At 45.7% G+C, this 20,442-nt stretch overlaps 2 protein-coding genes across 2 annotated transcripts; both read right to left on the bottom strand.

Annotated features, from left to right (window-relative positions):
- Positions 1 to 1,213: 1,213 nt before the first annotated feature.
- Positions 1,214 to 2,726, bottom strand: LOC309891871 (apovitellenin-1; the record flags this gene model as incomplete). The annotated part of the gene is made up of 3 exons (XM_082784754.1): positions 1,214 to 1,497; positions 2,167 to 2,326; positions 2,666 to 2,726. The coding sequence occupies 3 exons, from the start codon at positions 2,724 to 2,726 to the stop codon at positions 1,398 to 1,400; spliced, it is 321 nt and encodes a 106-aa protein (XP_082640880.1). The 3' UTR covers positions 1,214 to 1,397.
- Positions 2,727 to 4,840: 2,114 nt separating this feature from the next.
- On the bottom strand, positions 4,841 to 20,384 carry ILDR1 (immunoglobulin like domain containing receptor 1). Its single transcript, XM_082758361.1, has 8 exons — positions 20,329 to 20,384; positions 18,498 to 18,668; positions 17,018 to 17,167; positions 16,193 to 16,312; positions 15,893 to 16,039; positions 11,479 to 11,610; positions 9,267 to 10,075; positions 4,841 to 8,480 (listed from the first exon to the last, which is right to left on the bottom strand). The coding sequence occupies exons 1-8, from the start codon at positions 20,372 to 20,374 to the stop codon at positions 8,439 to 8,441; spliced, it is 1,617 nt and encodes a 538-aa protein (XP_082614487.1). The 5' UTR covers positions 20,375 to 20,384; the 3' UTR covers positions 4,841 to 8,438.
- Between the last annotated feature and the right edge of the window lie 58 nt (positions 20,385 to 20,442).

Below are 20,442 nucleotides of genomic sequence, written 5' to 3'. Positions count from 1 at the left end.
TCCATATGTCCATGACAGCTGAACATTAATGTCTCCCAGTTCCTCCTCGGGCTTTCCCGCTTTTCCTGCTTCCTTTACTTATTGCTGATTACCAGATAACCTAGAAATAGTGTCAGGGAGCAGCAAGTGCTGGGCTTCTCCAAGAGGGAGGACAAGCCAAGAGCCAGCAGGGACCGCAGTATGGGCAGTGACACTCCTGTAACTCTGACCCCAGCGAGTGGAAACCAAACAGAGATGTGCCCTAAAGGACAGCAGTGCTGCTTTGCAGTTTTTAGGCAAATCTCCTTTTGTCAGCCGTAGAAATGCTCTCCCTTCTGAGCAGTAGCCCTGCACACATGCCTGTGACTGCTAGATCTCGTGACTAGCAGTGTCTTGTTTTAGCTTCTGCTGCGGTCTCCCGCTGTGATTTCAGACATCGCCTACTTGTTTCTCCTAAAATCCACCTAGGTAGGTGGATTTCTTTACTGAACATGGGTATCTGAGACAAGGCACAGTTACACAGGGCTGGCAAGGACCTTCTAGGTCTTCAAAAACAGCTCTGGGCATAGGCGCCCATCTCATAAACTGATCACCCTCCATCCTGAACCTACTGAGGGATTTTCCCCTCCTTTCTCCTTTGGAAGGGCTCCCTCCCTGCTTGGATGATGAATCGTGCTTTCAGAGTCCTACTCAAACTGAGGCACAGTTTGGTTTACTGGCACTTGTTTTCCCAAGTGATTTGAAATCTTCAGACACTTGATGGAGGTGCACCTGCTTGCTTCTTACCTAACCAAGGAGCCCAATCAGTAGGACTCAGCACTCCATTGTCTGTCTTGATGTGAGGTTATGATTGCCATGCTGTGGCTACCTGAAAAGATGTTCAGGTAGTCATCCCATCCTGTCCTGTTCCCCCACCCACCAAGAGGAGCCTGAGCTTAGTTAAATGTGCCTGTACTGTCAGGGTTTGTTACTACAGCCTGCAACGACTTATTACGAATCGCAGCTATGTTCTCAGCACAATGCAGTGCCAAGGTGGATGGATGTGATTTAATAACAATCAATACAAGTAGGAAACCTAAGGAAGTGTAACAACAAGAATTTTTTTATTAGAGGGTCAATAGCCAAGTCATTCAGGAGGAATTAATTTTCAAGATTTGGCTACAGAAGAGCTCTGCAATCTCATTGCCTTCCCCATGCCCAGCAGCTTTATTTTTATTACTACTTTTTTTTTTCGGGGGAGACTTCAGCAGGTTTCTTCCATCCTTGGGTCTTTGACGCTGGGTTCCCTCTAGTGGCATTAACAGGAGCATCGATTCTGTGTTATTGACTGATCTGGGTCCGTAGAAGGGGCAGGGGGAAGAGGACACTGCAGGATGCTACCAACTTACATCAGGAAACACTGACTTGTCTTCTTCTGACTAGTAGCCTAGCACTTTTGTATACCACAGGTTCTTTATTTTTTCCATCAGCTGTTCAGCCAGTAAACTGAGTTTGGTCGTTTCTCTGATGAGGAAGGTCCTGCAGGAGACAACAGCATATGTGGTAAGATACACACGTATGTGAGTGAGGGCAGTCTGCATCTGCAGTAGTTATTAAACTACCCTTCTTTCACACTGCCTTTTTCATTGAGAGTGCAATGCTCCTTAGCACTCCTAGAGGGGCTTTCCTCAGAAGATAGGAATAGGCAGTCTGTATTTTCTGTGACTTAGATGAAACTGTATATCCTGGGTCACCTTACTTTTCCTTTCAGGAGGAAATTCTTTCCCCTTCTTTGAGGAATATGTATTTACAGGTAGAGCCAACTCTGTGAACTGAGTGCCACCAGTGTTTGCTGGCACCTTCAGTACTCAGCCCTTCCCAGACAGCACCACTCCACCTACCCAGCTCCTTCCAGGGGAGCTAATGCCCCACCAGCCAGTGGCCTCTCTCTCACTACCCATGTCTAAAGATAAGTATTTGCTATCCCCATGAGTATTGTATTCAATGTGCATCCCTGGGAAGAGGTTGCACTGTGATACAAAGCCATATCAACCTCGCTTTTCATTATAGTCACATCAGGCTTTGGTTGTTGATTCATTGCTCCTTGGGTCTCCCTCTACTGATAGTGCATTAATCTGTTCTTTCTCCCCCTCCTCCCTCTCCCTTTCCACCCACGGCTATTGCAATGCTAGCGCAGATTCTCCATACCTGGTCCCAACAACTACTGGAGTCTGGGCAGCATCCGCCAAGAACTGACCAACTCTAGGGGACATCTTGTTCACAGTTTCGTAGATGTAAGCTGCAATTGCATCGGGGATGACCAACCAGTCACGACGGTCTCTCTCAAAGATGGACTTTGAGTGCACTTCTGCGAAGGAGGAGGCAAAAAACATGAGGTTTCTCCAGTCCCTCTGATATGTTCCCCCACACGCAATGGGAAGAGACATGAAACTCTCAGGTTCACACTCCCCCAGAATTTGATTTGCTCTAGCAGCATCCAGCAGCACCTCATTGCTAATTTGGGGGTACTTGAGTCATAGGCTTTACATGCTAGAATATTTGCACCAGGTATGGATGGTTTGTACACCAAGCTCCTACTGTCTGGTTTCACTCTAGCTAGCACTGTAAATTCATGGTTTTACCTTATGGATGGAACAGACTTCTCTAAGGCAAGTTAAAACCCGTCACAAAAGCTTTTCAGACGTACCGGGAACGGTGGTGCTAAGGAGCAGGATCAGAGCTATCACCAATGCCCTGTATTGCACCATGGTTTGTGGTCCCAGTTCAGCCCCGCACACCTGGAGACCTGCTGGAATCACAACACAATGCTTTGTTTGTTTTCAGAGAAATAAAACACGTCTGTTAAACACCACATTCGTGCAACAAACCTAACAAATAAATGAAAAAGGAAGCAGGAAAGATCATTTGGTGCATTTCTTTTGAAGGAGTGAGGAAAAGATTGCACAAAGAAAAGTATTCTTTTATTTGTATAACAGCAAACATCCACAACGAATGATAGCTTTCAGAGTTCCAAGGAATCTGTGGCAGTTACAATCACTTTTTTATTATAAATATATATATAATTGATTTTTATTTTTTTTTTTAAATAAGAGAACTAAAATTCCTTGTTTCGGTATTTGAGCAAACAACTAAAACTGGCAATGGTCAGAATAGACTTCTACACGTAGGTACAACTGCAAGAAGTCTATTAAGGGAATTTTGGTTTGATCTTTTGCAAATGGCTCTAAGGAATCTTGTGCTAGTCAGTGCTTCATATAAAATGATCTGAATGACCCAGTGATCTGAGTATTTTGTCCTGAGCTACAAAAGACTCAACCAGGTTCTTCTCTTTCAGCAGCACTAGTCAGCACTCCCTCTTATTCCACAGTAAGACAGTTTGTTCCCATTTTGTTCTCCTTCTAAGCACAGATTACCTCAGAAAGTTACATCTCCATCTTCACCAGACATTTGCCAACTGGCAGCAGTTCCTCAGTTACCACCCTCCCTTGATTGTTAATCCTAGAGACAAATTCTCCCTCTGTAGATAAAAGTTATAAATCTTCTTCCCAGGAGCGTAAAGAGGGGATCTCACCTGCTTTAAAGCCTGTAGACCCTGTGTTGAGAGCAGCTGTGAAAAAAGTTAGACATTTTCCAACACTGAAACTCTGTAATCTCTACCATGGGCTCGGCCCTCCTATGAAGCATCCATCACTCAACTTCAGTCCAGGTTGCTCAAGCACTCCCACCCTCTTCCCCCTCCACTCGCTTCTCTCCATCCTACGTACACCAGTCACAAAGTCCATGCCACCCAGAACAGGCAGTGCAGCTCTTACCTGTCCTGCGTTCTCTCTCTCAGGCCGAAGCTGAGGTAGATGCTCATCTGAGACACCGGCATTTATGCAGAGCTAATATAGAGATAGCAAGGGGTCAAAGGTCCTGCTTTGTTTCCCCATTTGCTCTTTTGCTGTTGTTGGGATTTGGTAACGGAGGGTCAGTCTGACCCGAGCCTAGGAGACGTGGAAGGCAGCTCCTGGGTCACTGAGTCCCCTACTTTTCAGGCAACCATGTCATGGAGGCCCCTTTCATAAGCTGACCAAATTCCACATTAACAGTAGCTGGAGCTGGGCTGAATTTTGCTTCCAGTGCTCCTGTGGGGAGGCCCATGCCATAACCTCACTGCACTGACAGATGCAAATTATTTGTGGCTATTACACTCATCCATATTTCACCCTTTGTTTCCAACACATCCATTAACCAACTGAGGCACGCAGGTGAGCGCGCACATCCATGCAGCACTCTCGCAGTTCTTCTGTCCCCATATCCAAACCTTTTTGCACAGGCTGACGAGATGGGCATGCACCTGAGCCAGCTGTCAAAACATGGACTGGGAAATATAATTCCTCCCCAGGCTGCCTGGGGAAATGGGCCCAGTCAGAAAGCAAGAGTTCCCCTACCACAGCCAGGGCAGCCAAGTCAGCGATTGCAGCAGCGATACAACTCAGGGCACATCAATTCAAGAGGGTTGCCAGTGGGTTCCCAGACAATTTTCCTACTTTCTTGGTGAAAAGATTTATTATTATTTTTTTTTTAAATAAAAATTAAAAAAAAAAAAAACTCCTGAAAATACGAAAAACCCGCCTGAAACAACTATTACAAACATTGACAAAAAACAAACAAACAAAAAAACTCATGGAAACAAATCATATTGCACTTTTGTCCAAAAAATAGCAACAGAAAATTCTTACTAATGTCTAACGAGGTTATTTCCAGAAGTCAGAACAGAGAATTTTCAGTTCCACTTCTGGTGAAAATACTCAAAAGCAATTTAGGGTCTAGGAAGAAGACACAGGAGCAACAGTTTGTAAGTTCCCTTATATTTTAATGGTACATTCAGCAATCATTGAAAAGAATCTACACATTTACCATCTGTTCTTGCAGCTGCAGTAACATTGAGAACACCAGTACGAGGCACGTTATAGGCATTAAACTTAACAGAAATAGCAACGAGCAGTTATTACTATGGGTGTTAATTAACATCACATCATCTTTCTCCTCCGTCGGGTCAATAAATGGCAGTCTCTGACCATACTAAAGGGGTATTTTATACTGATGTGCTGCTCGAGGTAGTAACACCAAGGGGGTTTAGCTGCCCTGTGTAGGGATATGTACAACCGTGGAGCTTCGCATTGTGCTTGCTATCACGAGGCAACTTACCCTCCCCACCAAGTTAGCCTAACTTTACCTAGCGCTATCATGAACACAACCCCAGAGATAGCAACTGGGCCTTTCAGCACTTTCTACTGCCAAACAGGCAATTGCCAAGCCCAGATCAATGATTGCACAAGCAGCAGCCCTTGCCCCCCATTCCTGGAATGGCATCCTGGAATGGCAGGGTGCTCTGCAAATAAGCAAGAAAGCCAGGTATTGCAAGGCCTTTCTGAATCAAAGAAAAAATAATTTATTACTTTAAAAAAAAAAAAAATCTTTTGTGATGAATCTCTGGCCTGAGGTAGAAAGCAGCTGAAAGAAGCAGCATGGGTGTTCTTATCTGCCCCATGGGGCATGGTCACTCACTCATTACATTATTATTTTAATTAGGATAACTCCTGTGGCTATCAAGGCACTCTTGATAAAGGAAATTAATTCTTGATGGTAAGGTACGTTCCTTCAGCTGCGTGACAGGAAGAAACAAAAGCCTAGAGCGACAGTAACTCTCAAATAAGAAACACGTCCAATTTCTTTCACCACAAATGGGCTGACACATGAACATCAGCTCTTTGGAATGGCTAAAAAAATTAAACACCAGTAAGTTACAGCCTAGAAAGAATGAGGCTAGGCCATTTCCTACCATTACTTCTTTCAGTGTGTAGTATTTGACCTACTCAATTCAATCTCTCTTTTAAAAAAAAGTCAAAGATCTGGTAATCTTACTGGGAAAAAAAAAAAAAAAAAAAAAAAGGAATATACATAGCATTGAGCAGTGCTGTTGCAAAGACTTTCATTTATAGCCAATTAAAAAGAGAAATGAGCATTTAAAATGTAGCCTATTTCCTTCCAGCTTTTCTGCCTGCTGTCAGTTGCAAAGCATGCATTTATAGATTCCCTTTTTAATTGTTTCACAGCTCACCGACTGGTGCTTTATGAACTACAGTGTTCTCTGGACCAGATCTTCACAAACCTGGTACCATTTCTGCTTCCCTGCTGGAAAACCTAATCGACTTCTGTCTGCAGTTTAAGTCACAGAATTAAGTCTGAGATATAATTTCCCCTGAAGAGTTTTGTTTAACATTTTTGTAACTGTGAACGAAGTGACTGAAGAGCAGCTCAAGCATGATGAAGATAAAACTCTTCAGACTTTCACACAGCACGAATTGTGTGAATTCACACAATCTACAGTTAGTCACCCTAGCACAAGCATGGGGCCCACGGTGACAAGTAGCGATGGAAGGCTCTTTCACGGTATTTAGATCAAAAAAATGCAACCTCTGCAGTTGTCGTGCTCACACTAGTGCATCACGCTTCAACCACTGCTGCTGTTACACACAATCATCTGGGTTTTCTTAGTAAAACTTGCTGGACATGTGTTGGCTTATACACAGTTAAACATTAAGGAAAGGAAACTCTTCCCCACACTACCGTATCAGGATCACAACTGATGTCCTAATAGGCTCTACTCTTGAAGGAGAAAGGGGCATTCCCTGAAGCCTGGACATTTAGGCTGGGTTGAGAAGCTAGTGGATCCTGCTGTTCTATCTCCATACAAAGGCATCAGAAATAAGCAGTGTCAGCCAAGGAACTGTAGGAAAATGGGTGCTCTCCATTGTAGCCTTCGGTCGATCAGCAACTGCATCAGATATCCAGCTAGGAGTGCTTGCTTCTAGCATGATGTTTCCCATCATTGTTGAAAGAAAAGAAAAAGGGAGGTGGGCAAAATGAAAACATGCCCAAGTCAGTCTTCCAGGGACACCAGTAACAGGGACATAAAAGAACAAATAATTGAAAGCGTCCCATGTGGCACTGGTTGGGAAATAAGCTGGGCGATACAGTGATTAACACTGGCCAATCTCTAGTGCCTCTGGGTTACACAATAATTCACAAGATGCTCCTAAAGCTCCTTGCTAACAGTTGAGTCTTGAATCCAGAAGTGCCTTTGGCAAGCTAGTTTCCTGTGGAAGCAGCCAGCATGCAACTACAACACCCAGAGAACATCAATTTTTCCAGCACATCTTAAATGAAAACAAGGGATGAATCACAAAGAGAAATGGTAAGCCGTTCCCCTTTGCAGCTGGTCTCAAAGCACAGAGAAATCCTGTGTTCAGGTTGCAAGGTAGGAGATAAGAAAACCCTACAACCTAGCTGTAGATCAGATACACCATGTATTCAGAACTGGTGTGTCGAGGTAAAGATCAAGGAGACAACAGTAAAAATTGTGACTGTAAGACTTCGTCGGAGCACTTTATCCCACCCCATGTATATAATACATGGCACAGCGAGCAAAGGGAGAACATAAAACGCATAAAAAAAGAGTAGATAGCTCAGGAAGCATACAACCATCAAAGTCATGCTTCCTAGAGCTGAAGGAAGTTCTGGTCCACCAGAGGGACACCAGTCATACCCTGCTCAGTCCCTGTGGGGTCAACCAAGCTTTGGTAAATTTAGCCTGTTATATTTACAAATAAAATCAAGTGTGCTTTGAAGGCTAGAACAAGCATCACTATAGGTATCAAGGTCTAAGCTTAGGATAGGGTGTTTCAGTCAATATAGGATGAATGAGGTGGCAACTTTCAATTGTGCCTGTCAGCCCTTATTAAGGCAGTTGTACATCCTTCTATCACTGTGATTCTTCTTTTCGGGAGAGAGGCTTACCAGAGACAAAAGGAAGCAAACGCCTAACTATGCTGAATAGCCAGGCAGAAGCAGAAATGTTACATATTCTGAAGTATAACAGAGGGCCTACGAAAGGAGATGTTGTACTTCCCTGCACCAGACTCTGAGGGGGCCTGATCAGATGAGCTCCAGAGGCCTCCTCCAACTTAAAATTATTCTAGTGTTCTGTGACTTCACAGCTCTGCGATTATCTGAGTCATTCTCCAGTAACTGGTGTGCAAAGGACCAGCATTCTACAGACTGGGCTCCTTGTAGGGCCAGGGTACCTAACGAAGGCAACTGATGTCTCTCTTTGAAGTCTGGGAATACACTGTTTATTAAAAAATTCTGCTGTTTCCAATAGAAAATTTTCAGTGGACCACAGCCCATTAAAAACTTAAGTCTCCAAATCAAAGCAGTAACAAAAAGGCATTACATATTGCTTTCGTGGTCACTAGACATAAATTCTTCAGGGTCACAAGTTTATGGGGAAGTAGCTTCATCTTTTGTCTTGTTTGCTGGTTGCCTGTTCAATTAAAAGCAGCCGTTCCAACCCACATAGCTGAAAAGCTAAGAGGAGTCCACTGGGAATCCCAGTTCTTTCAGCAGTGGCATTAAATGACTATGCTTCTTGCACTGTGGGAACTCCCTCTGTCCTGCAAGAGAAAATAAAAGATTCAGGAACAAGGAAGGATGGACGGAAAACACGCTTCTTCCTACCTGCTCTGAGCACCACAACAAAACCACCCATACATCCCAGCTGGTTCTAGAGCTCCATTTCCTTAAAAAATTCAGAGGGGAAAATTGTTATATGCAAAATGCAGCTGTTTTTGAAGGCTGCCACCTGGTAAAATACTGCATGTAGGCAGTAATGGACATTTAACTTTTTTTTTTGTTTAAAAAAAAATACATTTTTTAAAAGGGAGAATGTGGCGTCTCAGAAGCTAGCAATTAGATATGAAACTTCTCACACACAGGATGCTGATTTAAATATAGTCCCAGCATGAACTGACAAGATGAGATGCGAACAATAGCTATTCACTGCCCATATAATGCAAATCCAGTCCTCAGGAGCTACAACAAGGAAGTCACTCTCACCCACGTGGCCTGAAGGATCATGCATTTCCCACCACTACAGCCACCCGTGATCTTAAAACCCTATTTCATGCAGCTTCAGGCATCTTACCTTGATGCTAGCACACAGAACCCCAAATGGCTCTAAGTAGGGGCAGCAGTGAGAGGGTATAACATGTCATCCTTTGTGGGATGTGATAGGGGACCTACTTTATTTAGCTTCTCACTTTGTCCCTGAACACACTAGAGCCATACAACACCCGTTTGAAGGCAAGGAAACAGGCTGCAGAAAGTAACAATCATTCACTCCCAACCCCAGAACCCAGCTCTTCCCTTCGGCGGGAGGGCAAAAAGGGCAGCTGACTCACCGACCGCAGTCCCACGCCGTCCCTGTGCTTGCTGTCCCGATCTGGGATGATTTCCAGCGAGCGGTAACTGGGGGGTTTTTCTGGCCAGTCCCGAGACCGATTGCGCCGCCTGCGGTTGGCCGCCGGGACGTGGTCGTGCTCCTCTGAGGAGCTCCAGGACCCCCGGCGGGACGGAGGAGAGTAGCTGTGCCTCCGCTGACCCGAGCTATTGCTCCTCCCGGCGTGCTGCTGGTACTCTCGCCTCCCACCACGATGGTGGCCAGGGCGCTCCCTGGGCTCCTCCGAATAAAAACTGCAGCTGCTGCTGCTGCTCTTGCCCCTCTCAGTCCGGCGGGGGGGTGACGCATCCCGCCTGGAGTGCTGGGGCCTGCTGGTGTAGCCGCCTGTCCTCTGCCGCTGTGGATAATCCTCTCGCTGCCTGTCCCGGGGCTCCCGACTGTAGCTGGAACGAGAATCCCCGCTGGACGCCAAGGGCCACCTCCGATTTTCCCTCCTGTTCTCTGCTGCTGAATCCCAAGGCCTGGGGCTGCGGGCATCTCTGGATGGCCGTGAGGAGTTGCTGCCCCCATGGGAGGAGGGGACGCGGTCAGCGAGCAGAGGAGGAGGTCCTGTTAGGCTGCGTGGCACCACATCGGAGCCCAGGGAGGACAGCAGGCTGGGCTGCACGGCCTGCCGCTGGTGGGGGGGTGGCTGGGGCTGCGACAGGCTCAGCTTTTGGATTTCAGACTCCAGGTAGTCCAAAACACCCTTGTTAGGGGCAAGTTGAGCTGGTGGCTGCGCCAGCGGGAGGCTGTTGTGCAGAGACACATCTAGGGATAAAAGCACAAGGGAATGCAGCAAGTCAAGGAGAAGCAATAAAGAAAAAAAACTCATGTTTTTGGCTAAATCCCTTCTGAGCCTCTCTTCCCTTCCTCACTGCAAGAGCTCTTCAAACTCAAGCACTACACCTTACCTTGGGCGGTTGTAAAGTGTAGTAACTGGTAAGTTGCAGCCAGGATCTATGTTTTGAGCAGCACAGAGGCAAGAAATAAAAGTCATCCAGAACACCAAGAAACGCGTTCAGAGAGGAACATGGTTTTTTCCTACAGCGTTGACACCATTTTTTTCTTAATATATTTTTTTACATTAGAGAAAGTGCGGTGTTTCCTCTTAGATTTCACTGAACTGGAAGTAATATGGATCAATACTGAAAAAGTTTTTTTTTGTAATACAAATGCACATAAACACACACGTTTCTTCACTAGGAAGCTGGTGCTGCTCTGGAACAGTTACCCCAAAAGACCATGGAATCGCCATCCTTGCAGGTTTCCAGGGCTCAGCTGGACAAAACCACAGCTAATATGACTGAGTCTGGAGTCAGTCCTGCTGTAAGCAAGAGTCAGCACGAGATGACCTTAGAGTTCCCTTCCACTCAGCACCTTTAAAATTTCAAAGTTGACCTGAAACATGCTAAGAAACAGCCTGAGCGATTTAGTTGTTCCTTGCACTCTGCCAGGACGCACATGCATTTCCTTCAGAAGTCTCAGTGCATTCTGTCTTACAATTATATTGAAATCCCCTAATTTTCTGGGATTATTAAATGAGTAAGTTATTTTATTACTTATTTCTCTACAGTTTCATATACTCCATCTTTCCTCCTCCATTAAGGCAGAAACATATACCACTGATGTAGGATTTTGGGGCAGAACATCTAGCAAGTTCTTCCACGTTCAGCAACGAGTCCTTTATTCTTCACTGCTTGCAGGCTAGATCTATTGCACGGGAGGGAGTTTGCCCTCAATCATATGAAGACTAGACATTTGATAAGAACTCAAACAAATTGCACCTCTCTTGTCATGTCAATGTTGGCTATAAGGAGTTGACCGTGACCAGCACAGCAGAACAAAGAGACAGTACCCTCCTCTACCACACGAAGGGAGATAAGCTGGGTATATTTACCCTGCAGTCACTGTGGGGTAGCACAAGCTATGCCTTAGTTAGCATTAAACTACTTCTCTGGCACTGAGTCTAGCAGGACACTTAAGACAGATATCCTGTCTTTATCCACCCAGGCAAGTCTAAAGAGCACTACAGATGTTGCAGAGCTGTCATGCTAGGAACATCTTCCTCACTTCTGCAAGAGAGGATGAAGCCTCACGGCTGAACCTGTCTGAGAAGTGTCCTGCTTCTCATCCCGACTTCCTTCCCTCTGAAATGATGCCCGTGACCTCACCTCGTTGCAGTAGAGGGTTCAGCTGGTAAGAGGAAAGCTGCGAGTTCCTATCGCCACCTTCATAGAACACGTTAGGTGACATCCAAGGCGCGAGTGCCTGAGCCTGCTTCACGAACCGATGCCGTTCCAGGGCTGTAAAAGAGGAAGAAAGCTTAGAGCAACTCCCCCTTGCCCAGCTTGCAGTACACATGCCGTTTTGCTTGACAAGACTACAGCCTTTGAATGCGATCGGGTACGTAAAATTCACAGAATGAAAAGCCCTTGCCAACCGGTGACAAAGGTTAAAAATAAAGAATAGGAAATTTCAACACGAAGTTGTATGGCTTCAAAAAGATACCTAAAACTGAAGGAAAGGGTTACTGCCAGACATTTAGGGTACATTTCCAGGAACTGGGAACAAATAGCACTATGATTAAGTACACAGCACGTAACCAAATGCAGGGCTTCTGCCTGCCATCTCATTATGAGTACAGTCGTAGAAAGGCGTGAAATAACAGCTCAGACAGCAGGACATATAGCACACTTTTCTCTCTTAAAACTCTTTCAGTTTTCCATCGGTCCTCCAGAGCTAAATGAGACCTTTCTTGCCCCCTTCATGTAGGCTTTATCCAGATCTTATCTTCCACACCACACTCAGAAGCCTTAATTGTTTCCTCTCTGTTCCACAGACAAAGCACTCAGCTTCTCCCTGCCTAGTCTTTCAGCTGCTCTTGTTGTCCCTCTCTCTGTTTTACCTCAGCATTGACTGCTAAACTTAAACCCCTTTGGACAGGGTGGTCAAATTAGTGAACAAACTAGATTTCATATTCTCAGCTGCAATGTCCTGTGAGACAAAAGAGCAAACTCTATGGAAATTCCTCTCCCTCACTGTTTTTCCACCACTAAACTCCAGACCCCTATACCAAGGGGGTCAGGCTCCAATCCCACTTCACCTTTTCAGCACTTCCATCTCTACAGAGACAATCCTACCACCTCTGTCTTCAAAACCATCACTCATCGATGATTTTTTTTTTTTGGGGGGTGGGAGAATAGCTAAAAACATCTTACTCCTTCTACCACGTACAATCAAAACTCAAGTGTACAGCAAATTCTGCAAGCCCCAGACCTTACAAAGCCCAACTCTGCATGGTTTGTCTTTCACTACTCTGTGAAACTTTTCTGTAATTGGGACTTCTGCAAAATTTCTCTTATATGGCTTCTCTGAAGCCTCAGAAGAGGCAGAATTTCACTGCAGCCTCTTCTCCTGTAAGGCACTAACAGAACATTCTTGCCCATACGTTTCAGGAGACAGGAATGTAATTGCCTTTGAGACATTTATCCCTCTGATAAATCTGGCTGAAGTTGACAAAATTAAAAGTTACTGGAGGGGAAGAGACTGGGGATAGACAGGCTGACTACATAAGTCTTCCTTCTTTAAGGAACCAGGCTACAGCTAAGCTCCAATTAATTCTGCCCCCTGGGTTCATCTGTGGCAAGCAACATTTAGACTGCGTGCTCTTTGGGTCTCAACTCCTCCCTTCATCTCACGTGGCACTTCATTTCTTAAACAGATGGTACATATGCCTTCCTTTAGCAGTTTCACTAAATTTACACAGAGCATCACCTGTGGAATAACAGGGACTGATCATGCCTCTCCACACAGCCTTTCCTTTCCCCCCAGTTCATGCAGCTCCACTTTGTTCTTCACTCCATGCTACTTCCCCCTCTCCAGCTTGCCTCCAAACAGAGTGAACTACACAGCTGGGGGCTTCAGGGGGTTTAATCCAAATACTGTGATTTTTCTTCAAAGCAGTGTGGCCTGAGGTAGCAGTTTTCAAGACTTTTATGTCAAACTTCAATCATTACTTTTTTTCCCAAAGGGATTCTCCTCCAGTTCAGCTTTCAAACTTGGAAGGAAGAGAAAAAAGAAAATGAAGAGGCAGAAAAGGAAGAGAAAGGCCTTGTGTTCTTCTCCCACTCCTCTGGTTATCACCTTGAGAATGTTCTAGCACCTGGGTTTTGAATGCAGTCTGGCCTGAGCAGTGAAATACCCAGCAGCTACAAGCATAACAACTGCACTGCAGGTTCTCCTCCTTAGGGTATGAAGGCACTCGCTAGGACGAAAGTAATTCTGTGCCCGTGATTCTCTGATCTATCCCTACAGTTGAACAAATGCAGAATTATCTTAGACTTACTCCAATAACCTCATCTTCTCTCCCTCCTCCAGAGGCTTTGCCTTCCAGTTTGAAGCTGATGCATGAACTCACTGAACTATGCACTCTGGTTCCCTCAACTTAAAAAATGGAGGTAAAGTTACAGATCTCTTTTCTAAAGTGCTTGTGAACATTTTTATCTTCACCCTAGTTTCAAAACATACCTGCTGAAAAATGCTGGCAGGATGTTTTGTTGTTTCTTCCACCCATTCCCTGCAGAGAAAGTTTGTTCTTTACCTTTGACAGACTTTACAGCTGCCAGGACAATAATCCAATTCTAAAAATTTACTTTCCAACTTCGTCAGACCCTGGTGCAAATACATCCTTGTGCACCAATTCATTAGTAGGAGAAGTCCATGGGAGAAAAGGAACTAATAGGAACAGAAGGAGGTCAAACACGTATTTACCACAGTATCTGTACTAGCAGACTTTTCACAGTGTTTTCCATGGGGAGTATAATTGGTTTGCCCCTGGGGCATGTTTAATATTTCTGTAACACCAATTCTGAATTACCCAAACAAATCACTTCTATTACTAGGTTCAAAATCACGTTAGCTGATGACCTGACTTAAAACATCCAGAACTACTTTGCCTCAGTGTATTCTATGCCCATTCAGCAGACCTAGGCTACCCTCTAGTGGCCAGTAAGTGGGAAGAAATCAACCACAACTTGGGTTGTAATTCTAAGATTTAACTGAGGATTTTTTTTGCCTTCTCTTCAGTTGTGTGGAACTGTTATTCCTCAGCACTGGTTTTTGAGATGCTTCCCATCTCAATCTTCTCTTGTTTTTTAAGTCTCCAATTCATTTTCTGAAGGCCAAAAAGTCAGTCAGATGCAGGATGAAGTGAAGGAGCACTGAAGCAAGGGAGCAATCATAAGGATCCCTTGCAAAGTGGATGATAAAGAGGGCAGGCATCTGGGATGGAAATTACAGTCACAGAATCCAGCAGCCAGTCAAGGAGGCTGAACCTGTACCTTCTCTCGTGAGCAGGGTGAGGTTTTGGGAACCGCACAAGAATCTCATGTTTATCCTAAGCAGGAGGCAGGCAAGACAAAAGCATCACCCTGGAGCACGCCATCACCTCCTACAGAAAAGGAAACCCTCCAAAAAAGCTCATGTGTTTTCAGAATCCTTTTTTGATGAAAACTAGGAAGTCTGGAGGTGTGAGTCTTTCATCTCTATCACCTCTCTCCCCTCATGGAAAGTAATTTCTCTGCCAAATTTGCTTAGCGTCCTCACCACCATATGTTTCACTTGACAGCCCATAAAGCCCCAGAAAGCATTGTGTTTGGTTTTGCCTTTAGCAAATGAGGTCATCTGGTGGTTCTTTGCAAAGGCTAAACAGATTAAACTTCCATCTAAACCTCTCACAGGTGCTTCTTTTAGCTCTTAGAAAGCCTACTAACACCCAAGGTATACCAAGTAATTCTTTTGCAGTTAAAAGGAAACCAGAAACACAGCTCCTTGTTCACAAATCTTCTTGCAGCATCCAGGGAAGAAACTGATGATTTCAGTGGTACGTAAATGCATTTGCTGTATTTTGTTTCTATCAAATTGTGTAAACTGCGGGGGTATTCTACCTTGTGTTGCTGATAAGTTTCAGAAAGCATTTGCAGTGTTGACCACCATGACAGACCATCTTTCTCACTTCCTTCCCCCAAAAAAAAAAAAAAAAAAAAAAAAAAAAAAAACACCTTTTTCTCGTGAAAGAGGTATCTCCAAAAATGACAATAAGAAACAAAAATCCAATTTTTATACAAGTACCTCTCGGAGCAACACACTTCAAGATTAGGCCAGTTTGGAGAGTAACATCACAATAAGGACAAGGTATTTGCTTGCCTTCCTCGTGTGCACAGGCATGAGAACCACAAAACAGAGATGAAAACAGTCTTGAGCTACTCACAAAAGAGCCAGTCTGGCTCAAGACTGTGGTTGATTTCATGCCCTGGATGACACGGGCAAAGCTGGCAATGAGGTGGCAGTGGGGAGGAACTCCTGAAAGTAGGATGTGGAGGTGCAAGATGGGATCCACGTCCCTAGCTCCCCTTCTCTCTCTGTCTCTAATCTCAAACGAAGTTGTTAGGAATGTTACATTGCCCAAATAAATGTCTCAGTCTATACGGACAATGAACTGGAGGGAGAAAGTGGAACTGAGCAAGCTGCATCTCAGGCTTTTCTCTTTGCAGAAGCCATGAATAGACATATTTGCTGGTACCTCACCTTCCTCATTACAGCAGCACCGGGTTGGGCAGCAGACACACCGAATGTGGCAGCAGCAATACTGGGGGCAGCACTGGCACCAGCATATTCCTATCAGCAGGAGGAGGAGGAGGCCACCGAGGACGATGAGGAGTACTGTGAGCCAGTCTGTGGGAGAAACGGAGAGAGAAAGAGGATCCTTATGTACCTGGGCACAGAAAATTACAAAGTACCTCTCCACCACTGGAGAAATCTTTGGGTGGAGAGGAAGCGAACAGGAGGAGATACCTGCTACCCAGGCAACAGAGCACTGGCACTTACGCAGCACAATTAGCTTAACTTCTTTGTCTGGATCGCCTGAGGTATCTCCTGGTGCTTCCACAGTGCAGTAGTACACGCCATGGTCCCACCACATGACCTCACTGACGACAAGGTCTGCCCCTGTGGAAGAAGGACTGAGAGGTCAGCAGACTATTTGGGACTGACACTTTCAGACCCCACTCTAGGAGGGTCCTCTGCCTGCAGCCAACATTCAGTACTGCATCTCCCCTCTCCCCAAGGGTAGCCATCACTTTCAGACAATCCCCTCTGAGACCACTGAGAACTTCTGTAAATAGCAGTAACTGCCAGTTCTTTTCTCTTCATCTTGCTGGAAGGCAATGATACTTACAAGTGTGGCTAATTCTTTGTGCCATGAAAATACCAGAGTGCTACCAGGTGATGGGTGTTAAAATGGATGCTGCCAACACTGGTTTTGGAACAGAGATCACGGTCCCCATTAGGTCAGACATCCCAGTAGCTCCCTGGCAGTAGCAACAGCTATTGCTCCAGGGGCAGCATGGAGTGGAGAACCACGCAGTACTTAAAGGAAAACTGTTTTCTGGCCTCCAGACTCCTCAGCTTACCTTTGCCCTTCAGCAAAATGCTCAGACATCCTCAACTCAGCCTTAGTTTGTAATACCCCCAGCACCCTTGGGCCATTTGGGTACAAGGGAGCTGGCCCTTCATAATTCTTGTTCCATTGCCACCTCACAGAGTACGTATGGCTCCAGATGGCAGCCCCATTTATGCTTCTCATCACTTAATAGGCCCAGCTATGGGATAATTACTGAGCTCACTGCCTGCCTGTGAGGCCAAGCCACTCACGGTTCTGAATGGTGATCTTCCGTTGCCGGTAGTCCACGCCCAGCACAGGCTCATTCTGTCCATATTTCTGGATGACAACGCGCACCTTCCGCTGGCTGTCGTTGCAGTCATCAGAAGGGTCCTGGCCAAGAGCTAAACCGGCCTGGTACGCTATAAACATATCACCAGAAAAGATGCCAAGTTATCTCAAATTTATTTTTTTATCCCCTTGGTAACCAGTATGAAAACTTTTTGAAAATTCTTGAATGTGCATGTGTATTTGCTTTTGTTCAGTAATAGAAAGCATGGCTTTAAAACGGCAAGGACAAGTTGCTTTGGGGTGCTTAAAAGCAAACAAACGTAGAGCCACAGGAATGGCAGATTTTGAGAATGTAGGAGCTGCAGTGGAGATAGCTCATGTGCTCACAACAGAAAGAACAATGGAAAGAAGCTAATAATGGTAGGGAAAAGGGCAGGTACCAATGTGAAGATAAACTGCAAAGAAAAAAGTCACAGAACTCCCAGGACTACTGGAATAAAACCGTAAATGTGTTTACCAAACAAAGTATCTAGACATACATGAACTGCCGTAGGAATTATCTCCCTGTCCCTCCTGTATGCCATTACATGTTGTGGGGCTCCTAAAGACAAAAAAGAACCCATCATCTGGGTTCCAATCCAGTTCAGGATTATGTGGAGAGGTCCAACAGCATTAACGGAGGACTAGAGGCAATTTCTGTCTCTCTCTTGAGAGATTCTTGAGAGATTCATGGTATAATCTAACAGCCAGGCATTTGGGAGCTGAGATTTGAGGAGACTACTCATTCAGACAGCATTGTCTGTTTGCAATGAAGAGAAGAAAGGACAAACTGTGAATTCATTTTTAAGGGCAAAATTAAGCTAAGGTTGACCGTCTTAAACCTACCATCTTAAGAACCATAAACATCCCTGAAACAAGGCTGCACGCACCACAATGTCTGCACGTGGAGCGCTGCTGCAGGTACTAAATGCTATCACTTAGAAGTCTTTCTGCCCTCCAAAACGCATGTATTTCTTCCTAAAATCAGTAACACCCAGTAACTGGACTCTAGCTCCAACCCTGTGCCCCATCATGGAATCATCAAGTCCACCTGTTGTGGGACAAATAAGCAGAAGCAGGAGGGGCTGCCAAGTTTGAGATGTGTCAAACACAGCTGAATCTCACTGCCTGCTGGTATGATGACAAGGAGGACAGATGAACTGATTTGGCTGGGATTTCTATGAATCATAAAACCAATGGATCTATGGATCATAAAACCTTGACATTGCAGAGAAAATCACAGACATAACCTCTTTTTCTTGGAGCCTGGGGAAATACCACCAACCAGACCTGGCTTGTGGTTAGGAAGAGGTCAAAAGCCTGCATTCCGCAGTAAGTCTGCCTGCCCCTTCTTCTCCATTTGAAAATCTCCATTTGCCCCTTCTTTTTCCATTGTCTTTGGAGGACACCCCTGACACTCACAGGCTGAGTAGTAGTCGAAGATGGGGTCCTTGCAGAAGGATTTGAAGCGCCAGGTCACCACGACATCCTGCAGCTGTGCTGAGGTGCTGTAATCACACTTGAGGATGACGCTGGCAAATAAGGTGGTGTAACGCTCAGTATCCTGCACGCTCACCAGCAGGGAGAGACAACCTGCAAACAAGAAAACAGAAGGCAGTCAGCCCTCAGGAGCAGACATCACATCACAACTTTCACTCTGGACCAGACCCACAACTGAAATGTGCTTCTCTTTACCTCACACAGGCGTCTACAACACCTCATTTTAACGAAGCTGTTGTTGTGCATGGTTAGAACTTATTCACAAAAACTTCCACAGCATTTTCTACCCAAGCAACAGCATCCACTGAGCAAGTCTTTACGAAGTTTCTCATAAGCTATGCTTTATTTTAGCCACACTCCAGAGACATTTCTATCTTGTTTAAACTTTGATAATAGAGTAAGTTGTGCTTGTCATAAACAATAGTGAAGTTATCACCAGTTGCCTTTGATAAGGCAATACAAACCGCGCAGAGCGAGTGTAGGATGCCCTGTTTGGAATTCATCCCAGAGAACAAGGCATGGCTTATAGTACTATGCTAGGTGCTTTCTTGACCAGGGAGCATGACAGCAGGGAAGGAAAGGTTGAGGTCTGGAGGGCACCAACCAAAAGGGTCACGAACAAGCACTTGATTTGTATTGTGTACGCAAAGTCTTTCCCTTTATTCCGTATATTTAGGATAAGCACAGGGATAAGGGAATATGTAATAACATCTGCATCGCATCTGCAAGCATCCTTCTATACTCCTAGGCTGCATGGAGTATGCTCCAGGCAGTTTCTACCAGGTAGAAACCATATAGCTGGAGGTGCAGCATTGCCTCAACAAGTCGTTGCAGTAGGATACTGGCAGTACAGTGCTTGCTCGGTTTCTAGCTTGAAGTAAGACTCTTGGAGAGCCAACTTGAAGCACAGCAGAGAGAGCTCTTTTGCTTAAAACATGCCATGTGAACACAGAGAGGACCTGGTAAACTCTGAGTTCAAGGCTTTTCTGAAAAATAAAACATACACACAGACACTTAAATACAGAAACAGCAGCAGCTGTGCAGAATTCCAGCAAAAGCAAGGCTAATGTAGTTTTTACAGTGCTGTAGCAAGACAAGGGCTGGTGATTAGTTGCAGTGGCTCTTGTTTAATTGCATTGTATGTTAAGTTGTATGCACTTTGTTTCTGCTTTCGTTGTGAAGCAGCTGATGCACAGGATCTGTGTGGGAAACCACAAGAAACCAAACCAAAATCCGAACCCTCAAAACCTTGATGTCGGTGGCAACCAAACAGATCTTTCCCATAAGAATTGTGACCTGCTGAGGCTCATGGAAACGCAAAACCCCTGCGTAACTTTCACTTACTGAAACCAAAGCTCTGTTTGAAAGGGCTCCTTTCAAACCCCGGAGGCACAGCGATAGTTTCGGTCCCCAAAAGCAGACCCCAAGCTCCCAGACCCCATGTGGCCGAGGTGCAAGAGCCCTCCCCCCATGCCTGTTCCCTGCCCCAAGGCGAGGCCGCTTCCTGCTGGGCCGGGAGCCGGCCGCACCTTTAGGGCACCGAAACCAGCCCGTGCGCCCTGCCGGGACGGGCACTGCTCCTCCGCCCTGCCCCAAGGAAAGCTCAGGACCGGGGCCAGGCCACACTAACCCCAAACTGGGCAAAAAGGGGGCGACCCCACGCCCTCAACCCCAGCCCGCTCGCCCCAAGGTGTGCGGGGGGGGGAGGAAGGGGAGGCTGGCAGCCCCCATCCCGCCGCCCTGCTGCACTCACCGGCCGGCAGGCAGGCCAGCAGCAGGCAGGCCGGCAGCAGGGCCATGGCGGGGCTGCTGCTTCTTCTTCCTCCTCCTCCTCCTCCTCTTCCTCCAGCACCGGCCGGGTCTGGCC

The sequence above is a fragment of the Aythya marila genome (assembly GCF_965140915.1).
Source record: "Aythya marila genome assembly, chromosome: 1".
NCBI lineage: Eukaryota > Metazoa > Chordata > Aves > Anseriformes > Anatidae > Aythya > Aythya marila.
This window is presented reverse-complemented; position numbering and strand designations above follow the sequence as displayed.